This window comes from Heteronotia binoei, chromosome 2 (assembly GCF_032191835.1).
Source record: "Heteronotia binoei isolate CCM8104 ecotype False Entrance Well chromosome 2, APGP_CSIRO_Hbin_v1, whole genome shotgun sequence".
NCBI lineage: Eukaryota > Metazoa > Chordata > Lepidosauria > Squamata > Gekkonidae > Heteronotia > Heteronotia binoei.
The window spans coordinates 65,825,235-65,846,169 of NC_083224.1; the positions used below are offsets into that span (position 1 = coordinate 65,825,235).

A 20,935-nucleotide genomic window follows, 5' to 3' on the forward strand; every position below is an offset into this window, starting at 1 on the left:
CCATCTCCACAGACAGGTGGGCCCTTTTCATCATAGCAGAAGGGTACATGATAGATTTTGTTTAGGTTCCGACTCAGTCAGTGGTGATCATTGGATCGTAAGGACGCTTAATTCCATGTCAGTATCCATCCAGCTCACAGGCGTTTCCTCAGGTTTGTGGTAGGCTCCAACCATATTTCGTTCAAAGCCCTTCCATTTGGCCTGTGTACTGCACTGCGGGTGTTTACCAAGATGATGAGTGTGGTAGCCGCACATCTTCGGCTGCAAGGCATAGTTGTTTTTCCGTACATAGATGACTGGCTCCTTGTGGTGGACTCGGAAGAGCATCTATCTGGACACATTGTAGCCACTCTTCGTCTTCTTCACACCTTAGGTCTGCAGGTCAACATGAAGAAGTCCCATCTGATACCATCGAGGACTGTTCAGTTTATCGGGGCTTTGCTGGATACAACACTTCATCATGCTTTTCTGCCTCAGCAAAGAGCATCGGATGTCATTGCTCTCATCCATCTTTTGCAAAGCCGGAGATGAGGCACAGCGCAGCAGCTGCAGCAGATGCTGAGGTTGATGGCGGCGACTACCAGTGTGCTTCTGTTCATGAAATTATATATGAGAGGGGTTCAACTTTGGTTCCTCAGAAAGTTTCGGCTGTTACGGGACTTGCCTCGAAAGAGATTCATGCTTCCATCATAAATCCTTCAAGCTCTGGATTGGTGGAAATCCAAAGGCAACATCTGTCAGGGAGCTCCCTTCCATCTGCCTGTAATGGCAGTCACGATCACCACAGATGCGTCTTTATGGGGCTGGGGTACTCATATGGATGCTCTGTGTGTGGGGGGTCCATGGTCTCCACAGCTGACTCGGTACCACATAAATTATCTTGAACTGCTGGCAATTCACTTTGCTCTTCAGTCTTTCTGTCCCTTGGTGGCAGGGAAGGCTGTGGCCCTGTTGATGGACAATAGTTCAGCTCTTTGCTATGTCAACAGGCAGGGAGGGACAGTTTCCCGACGTCTCTGTGCGTTAGCAATAGAACTGTGGCAGGAGTGTCTGCTGCATGGCATCTATGTGAAGGCGGCACATCTTCCAGGAGTACTCAGTCTCCATGTGGATTAGTTGAGCAGAGGAGCAGCATCTCCACATGAGTGGGAGATGGAGTGGCGCTTCCTTCAACCTGTGTTCCAGCTTTGGGGGTACCCTCAGGTGGATGTCTTTGCCACAGCCCTGAATCAGAAGTGTCCTCTGTTCTACACCATGGGAGGATCAAATCCAGCATCCTTGGGAGACGGTCTAATGTTCCCATGGAAGGGTTGGTTTCTGTACCTATTTTTGTCTCTTCTGTTGCTGACAAAAGTGGTCAACAAAATAGCGAGGGAGAAGCCGAGGTGCATATTAATCACGCAGTGGTGGCCTTGGCAGAACTGGTTCCTGTTTTTGCTTTGTCTAGCGAAGGGAGTTTTTTATCAGTTCCCGGCGGAGCTGGACCTTCTTTCGGCTCAGGAGCGGCAGGTGTTTCATCACAACATACCTCATCTGAAGCTGATGGCGTGGCTCATCAACCCTATGGATTCTCAAGCAGAGTCAAGCATGTCTTCCTAAATGGTAGAAAGTTATTTACCCGTGTCTCCTATCTCAGAAAATGGAGGAAGTTTCTTCGGTTTTTGGCTGATCCTACAGTCTCACCCCAGCAGGTGGGTCTACCGGTGTTTTTTGACTTTCTGTTGTCCTTGGTGGATGCTGGACTTTCCTTTTCTTCTGTTAAAGTTTATTTATCAGCAATATCATCATACCATGAGCCTGTTGAGGGGCATTCGGTTTTTGCTCACCCTCATTCAAAGCGTTTCCTGAAGGGATTGGTCAGATTGCATCCTCCATCTAGATCAGATCTGCCGTTAATGTTGGACAAGTTGACTCGACGTCCCTTTGAACCAATGGCAACCTGCTCCCTACAGCTTCTGTCCTGGAAGGCTGCATTTATGGTGGCAATCATGTCAGCACGCCGTGTTGGGGAGCTCATGGCTATGCGTTGTGACCACCCATATTTAGTCTGGGGTATCGTTGGCTCCTGATGTTTCGTTTCTCCCTAAGGTGGTTTCCCAGTTTCACCTTAAGTTGGACGTTTGGCTACCCACGTTTTATCCCACGCCTTCCTCAGACAAGGAATGTTGGTGGCACACTTTAGATGTTAAGCGTGCGTTGCTTTTTTACTTGAGTCGTTCTAAGAGTTTTCGTCAGGACTAGCATCTTTTTGTTTCTCATGCTGCTTTTAGATTGGGTTCAAAAATTTCATCTCAGCGCCTTTCGAAGTGGCTTACTGAGACTATTAAACTGTGCTACTTGCTGGCCAAGAAGCTGTTGCCTGGACCCATTCGTGGACACTCTACTAGAGCAATGGCGACATCGGTGGCATTCCTGAAGGGTGTTTCCTTGATGGATGTGTGCAGAGCCGCCACCTGGTCCTCTCCGCATGGTTTCATGAAGCACTACGCTTTGGACGTGCATTCTCAGAAGAGGACTCGTCTGGGAGCTGTGGTGCTGCAAGCTGTCTCTTCTGGTTGACCATCTTCCCGCCTCCAGGTATTTCTGGCTTGCTAATCTCCTATGAGTGTGAAGCAGAGAGACCACGAAGAAGATAGACAGGTTGCTTACCTGTAACTGTAGATCTTTGAGTGGTCATCTGTGCATTCACACTACCCGCCCTCCTTCCCCACTGCTGATGGTCTCCTTATGTTAGGGGCTTCCAGTGGTCAAGAAGGAACTGGCGGGATCCTCGTGCTGGCTCTGGTGAGAATGCATACTGGGATGCCTGCGCATGCCCACTGGTGCCGAGTGCGAAAAATCCCGGGCTTTTTAGATACCGATTCAGGGGATCGGCGCAGGCGCTATATCCCATGAGTGTGAATGCACAGATGACCACTCGAAGATCTACAGTTACAGGTAAGCAACCTGTCTTTTTCTGCCTGGCTATTCTGAAATGGCAAGGTTAAATTAGCTTTTGATTTTGATGTTTCACTCAAAATGATTACTGCGCAAGGGCTGCAAGTGGATATGGGAAGTGGCTGCTCTGAGGCAAAACTGTTCCTCACTTTGTGCTGCTTTCCATGCTTTTTCAAACCAAGTATATTGACAGATTGGTAGTGTGTGCATTTAAGTGGGGAGAGGAAAAATCTATATGAGGAGCTGTTCTATGCAGTTATCTTAACATGTGGAGCACCTGTCACATAGGTACAGTTTCAGGCAATATTTGTTTTGCTGCTTTTCTTAGTATGAATCAAGTTTAAGCTATGCCTGAAACTGGATTTAAGGGTATTTGGTCTCCTGTTTCTTTTAGCTTGATAAGAGATGCTATTTTGAGTTAGCAATAGTCTGTGATTTCTGAGCATTCACAGATGGCTTATAAGATAGGTGAAATATGAGTTCTTACCTTGAGTCAAAGTTTGGTTTGCATGGACCACTTTAGACTTGGAAACAAAGAACTAAATGTATCACTTCTGCTATAAAGCACATATGCTATGGCAGGGTTTCCCAAACTTTTTTTTCCTGTGGCCCAGTTATTTTTACACTTCTCCTTCGTGGTCCACTAAAATTTGGGGGTGGAGCTAAGAGACTTTGGGAAAGGAATTATGTCATTTCCTGTGGTGTCAAGGGCCAAGTGATGTCACTTCCGGGGCACACTGAACCAAAACTCCACATTTTCCTGTGATGTCACTTCCAGGGCACTCCCCCAAACCTGCCTCCTGTTCTGAAGTAACTTCATTTTCAGAAAAATCTTTCTGAAACTCATGCTGAGCCAAAATGGGGGCGGAAAGTGGGCATACCTCTCTTTCCACTCCCACACCTGCATGCACCTATCTGTTTCTCCCTCTATACCTCCCACAAAAAGTCAAGCAAATTAATTCCAAAGTGCCTCTTCTGGCTTGTGTGTTCTTTTCCAGCTTGCAAGCACTCCTAATGCCCATGTTCAATTGCCTGCACCACCTACACACCCTTTCCTCAACAGCACTGGCCAGTATATGCAGTTGGGAGTGCTGTTGCCATTGCCATCAGGAATGACAGCACTGTGTATCCCCACACTGGGCCCTGGCAGCTGCTCTGCCTGAAAATATGCTGAAACATTTAGTAGGCCCTTCCTTCAACTGTTACTGCTGGAACCCTGACTCAAGCTATTACCAAGCTTGCTTGGTTTCAAGAAAATTTTTCGACAGCTATTTTTCATACTTTTCTTTGTCTGAAACACTGGGAAATTGCTGTGAAAGGTAGCAGAGAATTGTATTGCACTTAATGAATTAATTTCCAGTTATATGAAGTTCATACAAGCTTTTCTGTAGTTATCCCAAAAAGGATATGTATGAGGGGCCTGCAGCTTTTTACTGGCTGTGTTTCCCATGCCTTTAAAAGCAACCTGTTTTGCAGATATTTAGCCAGTGAACTTCTTTCATTCTTTTTAATATCTTCAGGAGGAGTTTAATTTTGGTGTCAGACAGCTGTTAAAAGCAGGACCAGTAAAATAGTTCCAGGTTCATAGTACCATCACTTCCAGTGCTGTTGAGACATACTGCAGTAATCTCCAATCTCTTTCTGCCCCACACCTCTCACTCACTCACACAGAAATCTCATAGAAAGGCCAGCTGGCTACAACTGGGGGTGCCCACTTTTCATTGGCAGAACTCCTGTGTCTGCAACAACAGTATGATGAACAGAAAAGTTTCATCCAGTAAAAATGGAAGGAAAGAAAGAAAAGGAAAGAATGAAATGGAAGGAGAGGAAAAGACATGGAAAAAAACCCATAAGAACATAAGAGGAGCTGTGTTGGATCAGGCCAGTGGACTATCCAGTCCAAAATTCTCTCATACAATGCCCCAAAAGCACCAGAATGTCCACCAGTGGGGCCAGGGCACTAGAAGCCCTTCCACTGTTGCTTCCCCCCCTCCTAGCACCAAGAATACAGGCAGGGAAAGAAAGAGAGAATGAAAGAGAGAAAGAGAGAAAAGGAGGGGGGAGAAAAAAGGCCTTTCTTACCATTAGATGGCCCCAGCCAGCAACAATTCTGCCCTGGAGCCGTTTGGTAAAAAAAACAGCTACTGGAATGCCCACTCCCCACCCCTCCTGGCTGAAATAAAAACACCCTCCTTTGCCGCCCAGGCCTCCCGGGGAAATCTCCCCAAAAAAGCATACTGCAAGGCACATGAAAGCTCATACCTTGAAGAACACTTCATGAGTCTAAAGTGCCAGTGGACTCCAGCTTTCCTCTTAAACACTGGGAGGGGGGGAGGAAGGAAGGAAGGAAGGAGAGGCAGCCCAGCTCCTCTCTGCACAACACAGAGACGGGGGAAGGAAGGAAGCCAAACAGAGCTCAAGCTTTGCAGCCTGTGTCAGTCTTCAAGGCTAGCTTTTTTCTGCACAACAGAGAGAGGGGAAGGAAGGAAGCCAAATGGAGCACAGACTTTGCAGCCTGTGTCAGTCTTCAAGGCTAGCTTTTCTCTGCACAGCAGAGAGACGGGGGAAGGAAGGAAGCAGAGCAGAGGTCATGCTTTGCTGGGGGCAGGGCTAGCTTTGGCTTTTCTTGCGACCCAGTAGTGAGGCTTCCGTGGCCTGGTATTGGGTCACAACCCTGCAAATGGGAAACACTGTGCTATGGCATCTTGAAGTAGCATTAATTGCTTTGTAGGACTGAAGTATTGCATCACTGGTCAGCCAGCCCAGTTTGCTTACAAATGTTACCTTTTCCAAGATAAACTTAAAGGAAAATTTACATTATTCTTGGTTTTGCAAATTTTGCTACATTATTCTTGGTTTTGCAAATTTATCAAGCATTTGGGTGTTGCTGCAGGTTCTCTCCAGAAACAGCCTCAAGAAGAGGACTTAGTACAGCGGAGATTAATGCAGTAGAAGCAATTCACAGAGCTGTTGAATTTAACCCTCACGTCCCAAAGGTAAGTGCATTTGCTCCTTAATGGTAGCATTTCAGTTACTGCTTAAATATCACTAAGGAAAAGCAAAGCATGGTTGCTTTGCTGATGGCACTTTCTTTTTGCCCAAGGCCAGGGACAATATGTACTCAAGGAGTCCCTGATGGTCTTTTTGTTATGTACTCCAGAAAATAATCTGTGAGAACATCAGGAGCTTGTTTGTTTGTCCTAAACTCCTCAGCTGTACGTATGGACAGGCATGCAGCCCGGGGAGAAATCTCCATTGCTTTGACTTCCAAGTGAAAACTGGGCAAGTTGCAACTATGTGCAAAACTGAGGATTAAAACAATTGGGTAAGAAACTAAAGGAGCACAGGACTACTGACTCTGTTAGGAATTGCTCACCTCTTTAGGGAAATCCACCTTCCACTTAGAGCACACAGCTATTCGCCAGGAAAATATGATTCTATCAACATTGTTTTGGACAGTTTGGGACAGTTTAATCTTTATCTGTAGCATATTGTGTGTACAAATGAGTCAAAATAACTTCTCTTGAGAATAATTTGTTTTTTTGCATGCTCTTAGTTTTTTCAAAGAGTGAAATTCTTAATAGACCAGTTTTTGTTTAATAGGAAGTGAAAGCTTTTTCTAAATGGCTGAAATGAGGGATTTTTTTTCCAGCTGAAAACTAGATAGATTGGGTAAGTCATACAATAAGAAACAGATGAGTTCTCAGAAGGATGTTGGACTTTTTACAGTTTAGTTATTTTCTTTCTAGGTATGGTTACTCTTACATAAACCTGTATACCTTTCTTTCTGTATTGGGGACATTTCTTCATGATGTGGACACAGTGCTTGCTTGTGGAGTAGTCCTCATGCAGCCAAAACAGTGGTGTACCTAATCTATTTGGTGCCAGGAGCAGATAATTTTTTAATACTCCCCTTTTGTGTGTGTGTGTGTTTTGCTGTCAATTCAAAGCTGACTCATGGCGACCCCATAGGGTTTTCCAGGCAAGAGACATTCGGAGGTGGTTTGCCATTGCTTGCCTCTGCATCAGCCCTGCATAGCTTCTGAGATCTGATGAGATCACACTTTCCCAGGGCTATCCAGGTCAGGAACCCTCCACAACATGATAAAATTATTTTCAGTAATAATCACATTTTAAAAAATAGCAGAAAAGAAATGCAGATGGTAAAAATTTATTTTATTTAACTTTATATATAATCAAACCACTGAAAAAATTTCCAAGTCCAACATGCTATTTGTTTGTTTGTTTTAGTTGATTTTTATTCTGCCCTCTGCTGCAAATGGACTCAGGGCAGAGCACAAGTTTAAACGGTTAAAAACAATAAAATACAATTAAACAATTAAAATCATTCAATTTTAAAGCTGTTCCATCATTAGAGCCAGCATGGTGTAGTGCTTAAAGTGTCAGACTAGGATCTGGGAAATCCAGGTTCGAATCTCCACTCATGTCATGGAAGCTTGCTGGATGACGTTTTTGATTTCCCTGTCCTGCCTCTTGCCTAAGAGCTGTCCTCCCAAGTATGTGTGATTGGATGGAACATGGTGCTGGCTTTGGCCTACCTCAAGCTGCACCTGGGGCAGATGGCACCCCCCGCCCTGCCTTTGGTATGCCATTGGACTGAGTGCCTTACAGATGCAAGATAAAGAAACAAAGAGGGATAATTACATTAATTCGTTGCTATATCCATCCCTAGGACATTCTCCAAGTCCTTAGAGGAGGGCAACACCCTGATAATGCGCAAGTGTTATGATTATAGTGAGAAATGATGTGTGGGGAGGCAGTAGTCATCTTGGCCATAATAATTGGATTCTAGGGCTTGCCTTCTGTTCTGTTTGCATCCAGCAGGGCTGGATTGTTTGTTTTGTACATCTCTACGTTTTCTGACTTTTTACGCATCTGAGTTCTTGGCACATCTTAAGAATGGGGTCACTCCACTCAAAGGAACAGCTTAGTACCTCTGGAAGAAGATGGAAGGAATTGTCCAGCCCATAATGTGGTCTTCCTTCATTGATAAAGAGCCCTCAGTCTTTCTCCTCCTTGCTCCCTGTATTGTATATACATGTAGGTACTGCACCTGCCTCCTAGGGGAATTGAAGGTCTGTGAGTGCCTTCCATAGCCTCTTCCAGAGTTTATATTCCCTGGCTCAATAGAAGGGAGAGGACAGGAAAAGCTTTAGGAGGTGTGAACAAACTCCCCATAGTGTTCTGGAGCAGTGCCCTCATGCATGTATTGAGAGAGAAAATACTGTTCATATGAGGCTCTGTTTGTGGGCATTGTATCTACCTGAGGAAGGATCAGTTCATTAGTATTTTGGCAAATGAGCAGACATTCTGTAGGGACTAAAGGGAAAGGATGTTTCATGCCTTGTAATAATTTATTTTCTGTGCAACAACAGCTAGGACCCAGTTCTGAAGAATTCAGAAGACTGCCAAAATTTTGCTTGGATAGGAAGTTTGATATTGTGATAAACCATTTGTGCAGTTCCAGGAAAGAGAGAATTGTTTGCAAGTTTCCATTCAGAGCTGTGTCAATAGGGTAGTGCTGCTGAATTTTCTCTTTAATGCCTAATTATGAGCAGTATTGTTTGTTATTTAATACTGTTGAAATAAGAGCTGAACTTAAAAATACTTCAAAACATTGTTTTTTGGAAAAGCATAGATGAGATGAAAATCTTTCCCAGAGAAGTTTAAAAAAATAATTCTGGAAGCCATTATTGTATCCTTGCTAAATTGCTTTGTTCTGGAAACTAGTCTGGTGCAAAGGTGTTCAAAATTGCCTAACGGGGAAAAGTATTGAACCATAGCAAGCCTCCTTGGTGACATCAGGGCATCTAATAACAATGCTTAGCATTTATGTAACATTTTCAATACTTCATACACATCATTTTGAAATCCTTATAACATAGCTGCAAGGTAGAGTCCATGTCATCTGCATAATGCAATAGGAAGCAGAGGCTTGGAGAGGAAGGCCTGGGAAAAGTGGCAGAGGCAAAATTTGAACTAGGGGCCTTCCTGATTGCAGCTTATTCTCTTAGCCATAGCTCTTCCTAAAACTACCGTATTTTTCGGACCATAAGACGCACCTGACCATAAGACGCATTTAGTTTTTAGAGGAGGAAAACAGGGAAAAAAATGTTCTGAACCAAATAGTGTAATAAAATATTTAATAAATTATAACAATAACATTTGAACCATGTAAAGTGCAAAACAGCAGTCAACAATGGCATTAAGAACCATTATCACTGTCATTAACAAATGGAGAGACTTAAAGGTTTGAGTACTCTAGTTTTCTGGAAACCCCAAGAACTCATCATCGCTAGAATCAGAATTTAGGAAGCTCATTTGCTCACAATCACTTTCTTCACTGTCTTCATATAAGAGATCGTCTTCACTTCCATCTAAGGCATTGCTAATGCCACATTTTTTGAATGACTTTACAACGATCTCCTCCTTCACTGAGTCCCATGATGTTTTCACCCATTCACAAACTTGAGTGATGGTGGGCCTTTTCATTCGTCCAGTAGGTGTCAGATCATGATTACCAGCAGCCATCCATTTGTTCCACTCTTCTCTCATTAAGACCTTAAATGGCTTGTTGATGGAAACATCAAGAGGTTGCAACTGGCTGGTAAGACCTCCGGGAATTACAGCTAGATGAGTCTTCACTTCTTTGAAGCACTTTTTTGTTGGTTCGCTAATATGTGCTCTAAACTGGTCAAGCACTAATAAGGCAGGTTTTTTCAGAAGTCCTCCAGGACGTTTGGACCACACCTTTTCAACCCATACTCTCATTCCATTTTCATCCATCCATCCTTTCTCATGTACATGTACAACAACTCCTCGCGGAATCACTTCTTTTGGAAATGTTTTCCTTTTGAAAATCAACATGGGTGGCAATTTGGTGCCATCGGCACAGCAGGACAACACAGCTGTGTAATGGGTCTTCTCATGCCCTGAAGTTTTCACAGTGATGGTTTTGGCACCCTTCAGATCTACAGTCCTATTAGATGGCACATCAAAGGTTAGCGGGACTTCATCCATATTCCCAATCTGGCCAATTTCAAAGCCATGTTTCTCCCTAGCATCTATGACAAATTTATGAAAGGACAGAATTTTGGATTCATATTCTTTTGGCATTTTTTGCGCAATTCTAGTTTTGGTCCGCATAGCAAGACTATGTCGCCTCATAAATCTGTAGCACCATGATGGTGATCCTGTAAAATCCTGAATGCCTTTCTCTATAGCAATGCGTTTCGCTTCAAACATGATCATTTTTGTAGAGACACAGAAGCCATTATTCCGGTGACGTACAATCCATTCTTTCAAGTCCACCTCCAACTGTGGCCACTTTGCAGCATGCCCACGGAAAGTGTGCTTACTTTTATCTGCTTTTTGCAGCTGATCCTCCTGTTTTCGCCACTCTCTAATCATTTTTTCAGTTGGAGGAGGCCCAAAATGTCTCTCTGCTGCTCTGTTTCCATGTTCCTTAGCATATTTTACTACCTCTAGTTTAAAAGGAATTGTATATGCTAGCCTTTTCTGCTTTATCATGCTTGCACTGGTAGAATGAGGTACCGTATTTTTCTGCAAGAAATGAAGGGACTGTCAGTATCATTTCTTCAATGTTTACCATTGAGCACTAACCATACATGTACCGTAAGCCTCCTCAAGTTCCTCCCAGGAAAGGTGAGGAAAAAATGTGATGAATGGATATGGGCACTGCTCTTGCATCAGGTGCAACAAGGGCATCCACACATACAGTTTCAGTACCCCTTAGAAAGCTCAACAGCGTTTGGACATGATCCATGGTGTAACACACAGTAATGGACTGAAAGGAGACTCCATTTACGGTACTGTAACTCAGTGACGCCATTCTAGGGTTGTCAAGTCCAATTCAAGAAATACGGTATCTGGGAACTTTGGGGGTGGAGCCAGGAGACTTTGGGGGTGGAGCCAAGATCAAGGCTGTGACAAGCATCATTGAACTCCAAAGGGAGTTCTGGCCATCACATTGAAAGGGACGGCACATCTTTTCAATTCCTTCTTTCCATAGGAAATGGGATAAGGGCACCTTCTTTTGGGGCTCATAGAATTGGACCCCCTGGTCCAATCTTTTTGAAACTTGGGGGGTATTTTGGGGAGAGGCACTAGATGCTATACTGAAAATTTGGTGCCTCTACCCAAAAAAGCAGCCCCCCCAGAGCCCCAGATACCCGCGGATCAATTCTCCATGATTTTCTATGGGAATAAATCTCCATAGGGAATAATAGAGTTCCCAGAAGGCATTTCCCTCCCCTCCCCCCCCCCCGCTTTTTGAGGACCCTGAAGCGAGGGGAGGGCCTCCAAACAGGGGGATCCCCTGCCCCCACCTGGGGATTGGCAACCCTACTCCACTATACCTCACTTCCCTCCCCAACAGAAACCCAAAGCAGCTTTACAACATCATCCTCTTCGCCATTTTTTGCTCACAACAATCACATGAGTTAGGCTCAGAGTGTGTGAATGGCCCAGGGTCACCCAGTAAGCTTCCATGGCTTTGAGCCCAGGTCTCCCAAGTCCTGATACTCTAACCACTACACCACATGTGCTCTCATGTGTTCATGCATACCTCACAGGATTGTTGAGTATCTGACAGCAGTATCAGAGAACGTTGGGCTCGTCCGAGGAGAGGAGAGGGAAAAAAGCCCAGAAACCCTAATGGCGTTTCCCTCGTGCTCTGCCGGGCTCCGATTGGCCAATGCCTCTGCCCACGCCCCCCTCCTCCTACCTTGCTGTTTAGCTCAGCTACAACTGATCACTCGCACAGTTTTTTCTTTTTTACCAACCATACCATACCTCCCCCCCCCCCAACTCCAACATGTTCCCCATTTTTATCCACTCTCTCTCCCCCCCCACTCTATTTGCAAAATGCATTTCTCCTTCCCTCCCTTTTATGGACCCAACACTGCCCAACGGCTGCAGGTCAACTCTGCAGAGGCAGGAAGATTCCAAGATGGCAACCATCTGGCGGGGCTGTGCAGCTCTGTTGCAAGAATCCCATTTGCAATCAGGCTACTGTTGCATTTATGGTAAAACAAAACAAAACAAAAGTTTTGCAAGCCCCCCCCCCCAAAGGGGGGGGATAAGAAGCCTCCCGGCGGGCGGGGCCGTACAGCAACGGGCTTGATCCCCCCTGCCTCCTCCTCACAAGGGCTCTACGGAGCTGCGGGTTCAACAGCAGCACCTTGGTGAACTGCTGGGGCTCCAATCCGGCCTTTGGTGGCTGCCCCTGCTCAACTGCACCAAGGGTAAAAAGAGGAGAGAGACAAAATCGGCGCCTCTGCCCTCCAGCTAGGCAGTGCTGATGGTCTTCATGGCGGCGGGCCCGTGGGGTGCGGGGGGGAAGGAACCGGTCAAAGGCCAGAGCCCCTGCAACCGGAGGGAAGGAGAGCGAAAGCGGCGCCTTGCTGCGCGTCCTGGGCTCAGATCCTGCCTTGGATGGCTGCCTGCGCTCAACTGCACCAAGGGAAAAAGAGGAGAGGGACAGGATCGGCGCCTCTGCCCTCCAGCTAAGCAGCGCTGATGTTCTTCAAGGCAGCCGGCCCGTGGGGGGGGGGGGGGAGAAGGAACCGGTCAAAGGCCAGAGCCCCTGCAACGGGAGGGAAGGAGAACAAAAGCGGCGCCTTGCTGCACGTCCTGGGCTCAGATCCTGCCTTGGGTGGCTGCCCGTGCTCAACTGCACCAAGGGAAAAAGAGGAGAGGGACAGGATCGGCGCCTCTGCCCTCCAGCTAAGCAGCGCTGATGTTCTTCAAGGCAGCCAGCCCGTGGGGGGGGGGGGGAAGAAGGAACCGGTCAAAAGCCAGAGCCCCTGCAACCGGAGGGAAGGAGAGCGAAAGCGGCGCCTTGCTGCGCGTCCTGGGCTCAGATCCTGCCTTGGGTGGCTGCCCGCGCTCAACTGCACCAAGGGAAAAAGAGGAGAGGGACAGGATCGGCGCCTCTGCCCTCCAGCTAGGCAGCGCTGATAGTCTTCATGGCGGCGGGCTCGCGGGGTGCGGGGAGAAGGAACCGGTCAAAGGCGAGTGCCCCTGCAGGGCCACCATGAAGACCATCATCGCTTCCTAGCTGGAGGGCAGAGGCGCCGATCCTGTCCCTCTCCTCTTTTTCCCTTGGTGCAGTTGAGCGCGGGCAGCCACCCAAGGCAGGATCTGAGCCCAGGACGCGCAGCAAGGCGCCGCTTTCGCTCTCCTTCCCTCCGGTTGCAGGGGCTCTGGTTTTTGACCGGTTCCTTCCCCCCGCACCCCGCGAGCCCGCCGCCATGAAGACCATCAGCGCTGCCTTGCTAGAGGGCAGAGGCGCCGATGCTGTCTCTCTCCTCTTTTCACCCTTGGTGTAGTTGAGCCGGGGCAGCCACCCAAAGCAGGATCTGAGCCCAGGAGGCGCAGCAAGGCGCCGCTTTCGTTCTCCTTCCCTCCGGTTGCAGGGGCTCTGGCCTTTGACCGGTTCCTTCTCCCCCCCCCCCCCCCATGGGCCGGCTGCCTTGAAGAACATCAGCGCTGCTTAGCTGGAGGGCAGAGGCGCCGATCCTGTCCCTCTCCTCTTTTTCCCTTGGTGCAGTTGAGCGCGGGCAGCCACCCAAGGCAGGATCTGAGCCCAGGACGCGCAGCAAGGCGCCGCTTTTGTTCTCCTTCCCTCCCGTTGCAGGGGCTCTGGTTTTTGACCGGTTCCTTCTCCCCCCCCCCCCCCCATGGGCCGGCTGCCTTGAAGAACATCAGCGCTGCTTAGCTGGAAAGCAGAGGCGCCGATCCTGTCCCTCTCCTCTTTTTATCCTTGGTGCAGTTGAGCGCGGGCAGCCACCCAAGGCAGGATCTGAGCCCAGGAGGCGCAGCAAGGCGCCGCTTTCGCTCTCCTTCCCTCCGGTTGCAGGGGCTCTGGTTTTTGACCGGTTCCTTCCCCCCGCACCCCGCGAGCCCGCCGCCATGAAGACCATCAGCGCTGCCTTGCTAGAGGGCAGAGGCGCCGATGCTGTCTCTCTCCTCTTTTCACCCTTGGTGTAGTTGAGCCGGGGCAGCCACCCAAAGCAGGATCTGAGCCCAGGAGGCGCAGCAAGGCGCCGCTTTCATTCTCCTTCCCTCCGGTTGCAGGGGCTCTGGCCTTTGACCGGTTCCTTCTCCCCCCCCCCCCCCCCACGGGCCGGCTGCCTTGAAGAACATCAGCGCTGCTTAGCTGGAAAGCAGAGGCGCCGATCCTGTCCCTCTCCTCTTTTTATCCTTGGTGCAGTTGAGCACGGGCAGCCACCCAAGGCAGGATCTGAGCCCAGGAGGCGCAGCAAGGCGCCGCTTTCGCTCTCCTTCCCTCCGGTTGCAGGGGCTCTGGCCTTTGACCGGTTCCTTCTCCCCCCCCCCCCCCACGGGCTGGCTGCCTTGAAGAACATCAGCGCTGCTTAGCTGGAGGGCAGAGGCGCCGATCCTGTCCCTCTCCTCTTTTTCCCTTGGTGCAGTTGAGCGCGGGCAGCCACCCAAGGCAGGATCTGAGCCCAGGACGCGCAGCAAGGCGCCGCTTTTGTTCTCCTTCCCTCCCGTTGCAGGGGCTCTGGTTTTTGACCGGTTCCTTCTCCCCCCCCCCCCCATGGGCCGGCTGCCTTGAAGAACATCAGCGCTGCTTAGCTGGAGGGCAGAGGCGCCGATCCTGTCCCTCTCCTCTTTTTCCCTTGGTGCAGTTGAGCGCAGGCAGCCACCCAAGGCAGGATCTGAGCCCAGGAGGCGCAGCAAGGCGCCGCTTTCGCTCTCCTTCCCTCCGGTTGCAGGGGCTCTGGTTTTTGACCGGTTCCTTCCCCCCGCACCCCGCGAGCCCGCCGCCATGAAGACCATCAGCGCTGCCTTGCTAGAGGGCAGAGGCGCCGATGCTGTCTCTCTCCTCTTTTCACCCTTGGTGTAGTTGAGCCGGGGCAGCCACCCAAAGCAGGATCTGAGCCCAGGAGGCGCAGCAAGGCGCCGCTTTCATTCTCCTTCCCTCCGGTTGCAGGGGCTCTGGCCTTTGACCGGTTCCTTCTCCCCCCCCCCCCCCCACGGGCCGGCTGCCTTGAAGAACATCAGCGCTGCTTAGCTGGAAAGCAGAGGCGCCGATCCTGTCCCTCTCCTCTTTTTATCCTTGGTGCAGTTGAGCACGGGCAGCCACCCAAGGCAGGATCTGAGCCCAGGAGGCGCAGCAAGGCGCCGCTTTCGCTCTCCTTCCCTCCGGTTGCAGGGGCTCTGGCCTTTGACCGGTTCCTTCTCCCCCCCCCCCCCCACGGGCTGGCTGCCTTGAAGAACATCAGCGCTGCTTAGCTGGAGGGCAGAGGCGCCGATCCTGTCCCTCTCCTCTTTTTCCCTTGGTGCAGTTGAGCGCGGGCAGCCATCCAAGCCAGGATCTGAGCCCAGGACGCGCAGCAAGGCGCCGCTTTTGTTCTCCTTCCCTCCCGTTGCAGGGGCTCTGGCCTTTGACCGGTTCCTTCTCCCCCCCCCCACCACGGGCTGGCTGCCTTGAAGAACATCAGCGCTGCTTAGCTGGAGGGCAGAGGCGCCGATCCTGTCCCTCTCCTCTTTTTCCCTTGGTGCAGTTGAGCACGGGCAGCCACCCAAGGCAGGATCTGAGCCCAGGAGGCGCAGCAAGGCGCCGCTTTCGCTCTCCTTCCCTCCGGTTGCAGGGGCTCTGGCCTTTGACCGGTTCCTTCTCCCCCCCCCCCACGGGCTGGCTGCCTTGAAGAACATCAGCGCTGCTTAGCTGGAGGGCAGAGGCGCCGATCCTGTCCCTCTCCTCTTTTTCCCTTGGTGCAGTTGAGCGCGGGCAGCCATCCAAGGCAGGATCTGAGCCCAGGACGCGCAGCAAGGCGCCGCTTTTGTTCTCCTTCCCTCCCGTTGCAGGGGCTCTGGCCTTTGACCGGTTCCTTCTCCCCCCCCCCCCCCACGGGCCGGCTGCCTTGAAGAACATCAGCGCTGCTTAGCTGGAGGGCAGAGGCGCCGATCCTGTCCCTCTCCTCTTTTTCCCTTGGTGCAGTTGAGCGCAGGCAGCCACCCAAGGCAGGATCTGAGCCCAGGAGGCGCAGCAAGGCGCCGCTTTCGCTCTCCTTCCCTCCGGTTGCAGGGGCTCTGGTTTTTGACCGGTTCCTTCCCCCCGCACCCCGCGAGCCCGCCGCCATGAAGACCATCAGCGCTGCCTTGCTAGAGGGCAGAGGCGCCGATGCTGTCTCTCTCCTCTTTTCACCCTTGGTGTAGTTGAGCCGGGGCAGCCACCCAAAGCAGGATCTGAGCCCAGGAGGCGCAGCAAGGCGCCGCTTTCGTTCTCCTTCCCTCCGGTTGCAGGGGCTCTGGCCTTTGACCGGTTCCTTCTCCCCCCCCCCCCCCCATGGGCCGGCTGCCTTGAAGAACATCAGCGCTGCTTAGCTGGAGGGCAGAGGCGCCGATCCTGTCCCTCTCCTCTTTTTCCCTTGGTGCAGTTGAGCGCGGGCAGCCACCCAAGGCAGGATCTGAGCCCAGGACGTGCAGCAAGGCGCCGCTTTCACTCTCCTTCCCTCCGGTTGCAGGGGCTCTGGTTTTTGACCGGTTCCTTCCCCCCGCACCCCGCGAGCCCGCCGCCATGAAGACCATCAGCGCTGCCTTGCTAGAGGGCAGAGGCGCCGATGCTGTCTCTCTCCTCTTTTCACCCTTGGTGTAGTTGAGCCGGGGCAGCCACCCAAAGCAGGATCTGAGCCCAGGAGGCGCAGCAAGGCGCCGCTTTCGTTCTCCTTCCCTCCGGTTGCAGGGGCTCTGGCCTTTGACCGGTTCCTTCTCCCCCCCCCCCCCATGGGCCGGCTGCCTTGAAGAACATCAGCGCTGCTTAGCTGGAGGGCAGAGGCGCCGATCCTGTCCCTCTCCTCTTTTTCCCTTGGTGCAGTTGAGCGCGGGCAGCCACCCAAGGCAGGATCTGAGCCCAGGACGTGCAGCAAGGCGCCGCTTTCACTCTCCTTCCCTCCGGTTGCAGGGGCTCTGGTTTTTGGCCGGTTCCTTCCCCCCGCACCCCGCGAGCCCGCCGCCATGAAGACCATCAGCGCTGCCTTGCTAGAGGGCAGAGGCGCCGATGCTGTCTCTCTCCTCTTTTCACCCTTGGTGTAGTTGAGCCGGGGCAGCCACCCAAAGCAGGATCTGAGCCCAGGAGGCGCAGCAAGGCGCCGCTTTCGTTCTCCTTCCCTCCGGTTGCAGGGGCTCTGGCCTTTGACCGGTTCCTTCTCCCCCCCCCCCCCCATGGGCCGGCTGCCTTGAAGAACATCAGCGCTGCTTAGCTGGAGGGCAGAGGCGCCGATCCTGTCCCTCTCCTCTTTTTCCCTTGGTGCAGTTGAGCGCGGGCAGCCACCCAAGGCAGGATCTGAGCCCAGGACGTGCAGCAAGGCGCCGCTTTCACTCTCCTTCCCTCCGGTTGCAGGGGCTCTGGTTTTTGACCGGTTCCTTCCCCCCGCACCCCGCGAGCCCGCCGCCATGAAGACCATCAGCGCTGCCTTGCTAGAGGGCAGAGGCGCCGATGCTGTCTCTCTCCTCTTTTCACCCTTGGTGTAGTTGAGCCGGGGCAGCCACCCAAAGCAGGATCTGAGCCCCAGCACGTGCAGCAAGGCGCCGCTGTCAAACGCGCAACTCCGCTTTCTCTTTTGCTCTCCCTCCCTCCCGTTGCAATTTGCATTAGATCGATCTCCAAGCAACACGCATTTGCAGTATTCGCTCCATAAGACGCACACACTTTCCCCCCCACTTTTTGGGGGAGGAAAAGTGCGTCTTATGGTCCGAAAAATACGGTAGTTTAAAAGCTTTGCTCCTGGTGGAATCTAATCTTGCAACCACAAGTGGAGAAGAATAGAATCCTATAGGGATCATGCAGTACATCTCTAAGCTGTTATTCTTGATTTCAGATACTATGGCAGCTGTGTAGTTGCTGCTGTAAAAATGTTCCTGCATAGTTGGCCCCCCACAAGGCACTGGTGTACTGCTGATATTAGGACTTGACCATGTGAATTGAACAATTGATTTGGGATGCTTCTGTGAAGCCCTCGCCTTGTGGAGGCATTTCTTTATCTGTGTCTATCATTTATACTTGAAGATGACCCTGAATATAAGGCAGCCTCCTTCAAAGAAAGGTTACATACAGAAATGTATTATTGGATGTAACTAACTTGTATGCAAATGTAAGATGACACACACACCCCTCTTTTTGGGGGCATATTGCAAGTGTCATACTTCAGTCATGAAAGAGTTAAACTGTTGTTTGTATATGCTAATGCCAGTTAGCTTAGAACCAATAAGGTATTAGGTATTATTCCTAATTATATGAGCTTGTGTATTACTATTTGGGGGTAAACTTTCTCTCTTTTGTTCTTTCACTCTGATCACAAGTAGGAATCAAGACTGAGTCAGATCTAGGAAAGTTCAGTTAGGTTGTTTATTATTTTTCCATGTAAGCCGTCCTAGTTTTCTTATTTAGTATTTTTTTTATTTGAAGCTGATCACATATGTGTTTGTGCCTGCTTATTTCTACTGTGCAGCATTACTCTGCTAAGCATATCCAACACATATTCATGAAAAATTAGTCATGCTTTTGAATAAATACTGCAGTTTATCTCTGCTCTGACGTTTAATCTGAGAAGAGCAGAATACTTTGAGCATGTGGATGTACTGTAGATGGACTGACACAATATTTTTATTGCAGTTTTGGTAGGATAAATTTGGACTGGTTTCTGCAGATCTGTTCCACTAGCAGTGGTGCTTTCCTTTGCTGCTAACAGTGGTGCTTTCCTTTGCCACATGGAGCCTTCCCTCTTGTAAGAGACTTTTCTAATCCTGCATTTATATTGATAGCGAAAATGGTACTCCCGAGCTGTGAAAAAACTACTTAGACCATACTTGCCTATCTAGGCTTCCATAATTTGTGCCTCTTCTTGCAAAATTGAGGATTAATTTTAGTAACTACATGTTTATCCTCCCCTGCCCCTCCTTCAGTGAGCTCAGGGCAAAGCACTCTTAATTTTTTTGTTTAGGACAGTTTTCACATTTTTGTGTGTGTGTCCCTTTTCTAGGTACAAGTTAAGAGCTAATTTAGTGACTGATGCATAAATGCTTGTAAGCTGATGTCATTGTACAATTTGCTCACCTTCCCAAACCCTCCACTGTGTTTGCAAGATAGAAGTATAGTATTTCCATGTCTTTAGTGATAGTATGAAATGATTAAAACCTTTTTAAGAAATGTAAAGCCATACCACCCTATGAAACTAGAAAGTATGATAAACTTCCTCCATAATTCACCTCATTAAATGCATGTGTATAACTGGAACCTCTACACAGCTCCACACATTCCTAACATTGATGATATATAGTCCTTGCAGACTTGATAGGGGAAGGATGGCTTATCCCTGGACCTAATCCCCGTCGGATAATCAGGGCAGCCAAATGGTTCTTGCCTTGAAGGTCTGAATTTATCCATCTAGTTTTCTGTCTGCCTGTCCAGTCTGATAGAATGTGCACTGAGAGAGCTAATTGCTGAGAGAATTTGTTGTTTGCCTGCATGACTGATCAAGAGCACGGCAGGTTCATTTTAGACAGTCTCAGACAGATTTTCCTTCAGCCTCTCTGCCTTTAGGGAAGAAGATTATGTATTATCACTATCTAAAAGTTGGGTGTTCTTTCAGTTTTGTCAGACATCCTGTGGCTTTCAGGAGTTTAAGACATTTTTAGTGTCATTACGTAGTTCTGGCTAGCACCACAAGAGTTTAAGAACATTAATGTCTTCCATTATCAATAATTGTACTATCCTTTTCTTCTTGTGGTTCTGTACCCTCGTCTGAAGAAGTATGCATGCATATGAAAGCTTACGTTCTGAATAAAATTTTGTTGGTCTTAAAGGTAAAACTTGATTCCTACTTTGTTCTACTCTTTTCCTTGTTTTCCCTTTTGATTTCATTGGTTGTATTTAAAGTCCCAATTCCAGCCAAGTTTGTGCTGGGGAGGATAGTGTGGTGTCTATGTTAGACAGAGATGCAAACAGTTTATTTAGATTAACAACAAATCTATGCTTTAAAAATAATCCAGTTCTAGCATACATTAAGTATTTGGCTTTAAGTTTAAATTTATCATGGTTAACTGATCTTACTTGGTGTGGTGTTTTTGTTGTTGTTTTGGTACATTTATATTTCATTTAATCTCTGATATCCAGGAAGACTGTTGATGAAAAGCAATAAAAATTTGAAGCAATATAAGTTTTATTTTAAGCATGACTTTTTTTGTGTGTAATACAGATCCTTAAAAATAATCGTAGTCAAAGATTTAAGGGTGGCACAGAGCAGTGATGCAGACAGGAAAGCTCCCCTTTTCAAGCAGATTTTACCCCCTGATATGGAGAGTTCACAATCACATGAGACATTAATTTAGTCACTGTCGGTGCTACATTCTCCTGCCCTTATTTGTGAAATCCAGCTCAACATCAAACTAGTCACTGCAGAGACAACGAGGAGTCATGTCAGAGGTCAGATATTTGAGACAATTTTCCCACAGTGACCCTGTGTGAATGATCTTTTACTGTGTTAAAAAAATAGTCAAAGAGGATTAAATGGGATTAGTAAGAATATTACCCTCCCAGAAGTAGCCCCAAGACATTAAGAGAAGAACCTAGCCAGGCAGTAAATGTGCTTTATTTGACCAGGGCACAGCCCTGGCTACATTCCTTCAAGAATCTGAATGGGAGAAGTTAAGTCCCTTGAACTAGATTAGTAAATAATCTCATGGTCTGTGGCATCTGCCGAAATAATTTGGTGAGTTGTCTGCATTTGTACAGTTTGAGAGAGAGCTGATGGAATTGTTGGCTATCATAATAAAAGAATGGGACTATATTTGTCCATTACTGAGTGGGCTGGACTGAGCAGATTTTTAAAAGCCAGTCATTTTTGTTTAAGATCTTTTTAAAAAAGAGATGCAATTCTTTGCATGTGTGAGAAGGGCTTATATTCTGTTTTGTGAGTGGTATTATTAA

General features: G+C 48.8%; 1 protein-coding gene across 1 annotated transcript in view; it reads left to right on the plus strand.

Annotated features, from left to right (window-relative positions):
• Positions 1-20,935, plus strand: part of ST7L (suppression of tumorigenicity 7 like) — an 82,526-nt gene that overhangs the window by 32,388 nt on the left and 29,203 nt on the right. The window contains exon 11 of the mRNA XM_060231227.1: positions 5,831-5,933. Within this exon, the coding sequence (XP_060087210.1) occupies positions 5,831-5,933 (103 nt within the window). The remainder of the gene's footprint in view (positions 1-5,830; positions 5,934-20,935) is intronic.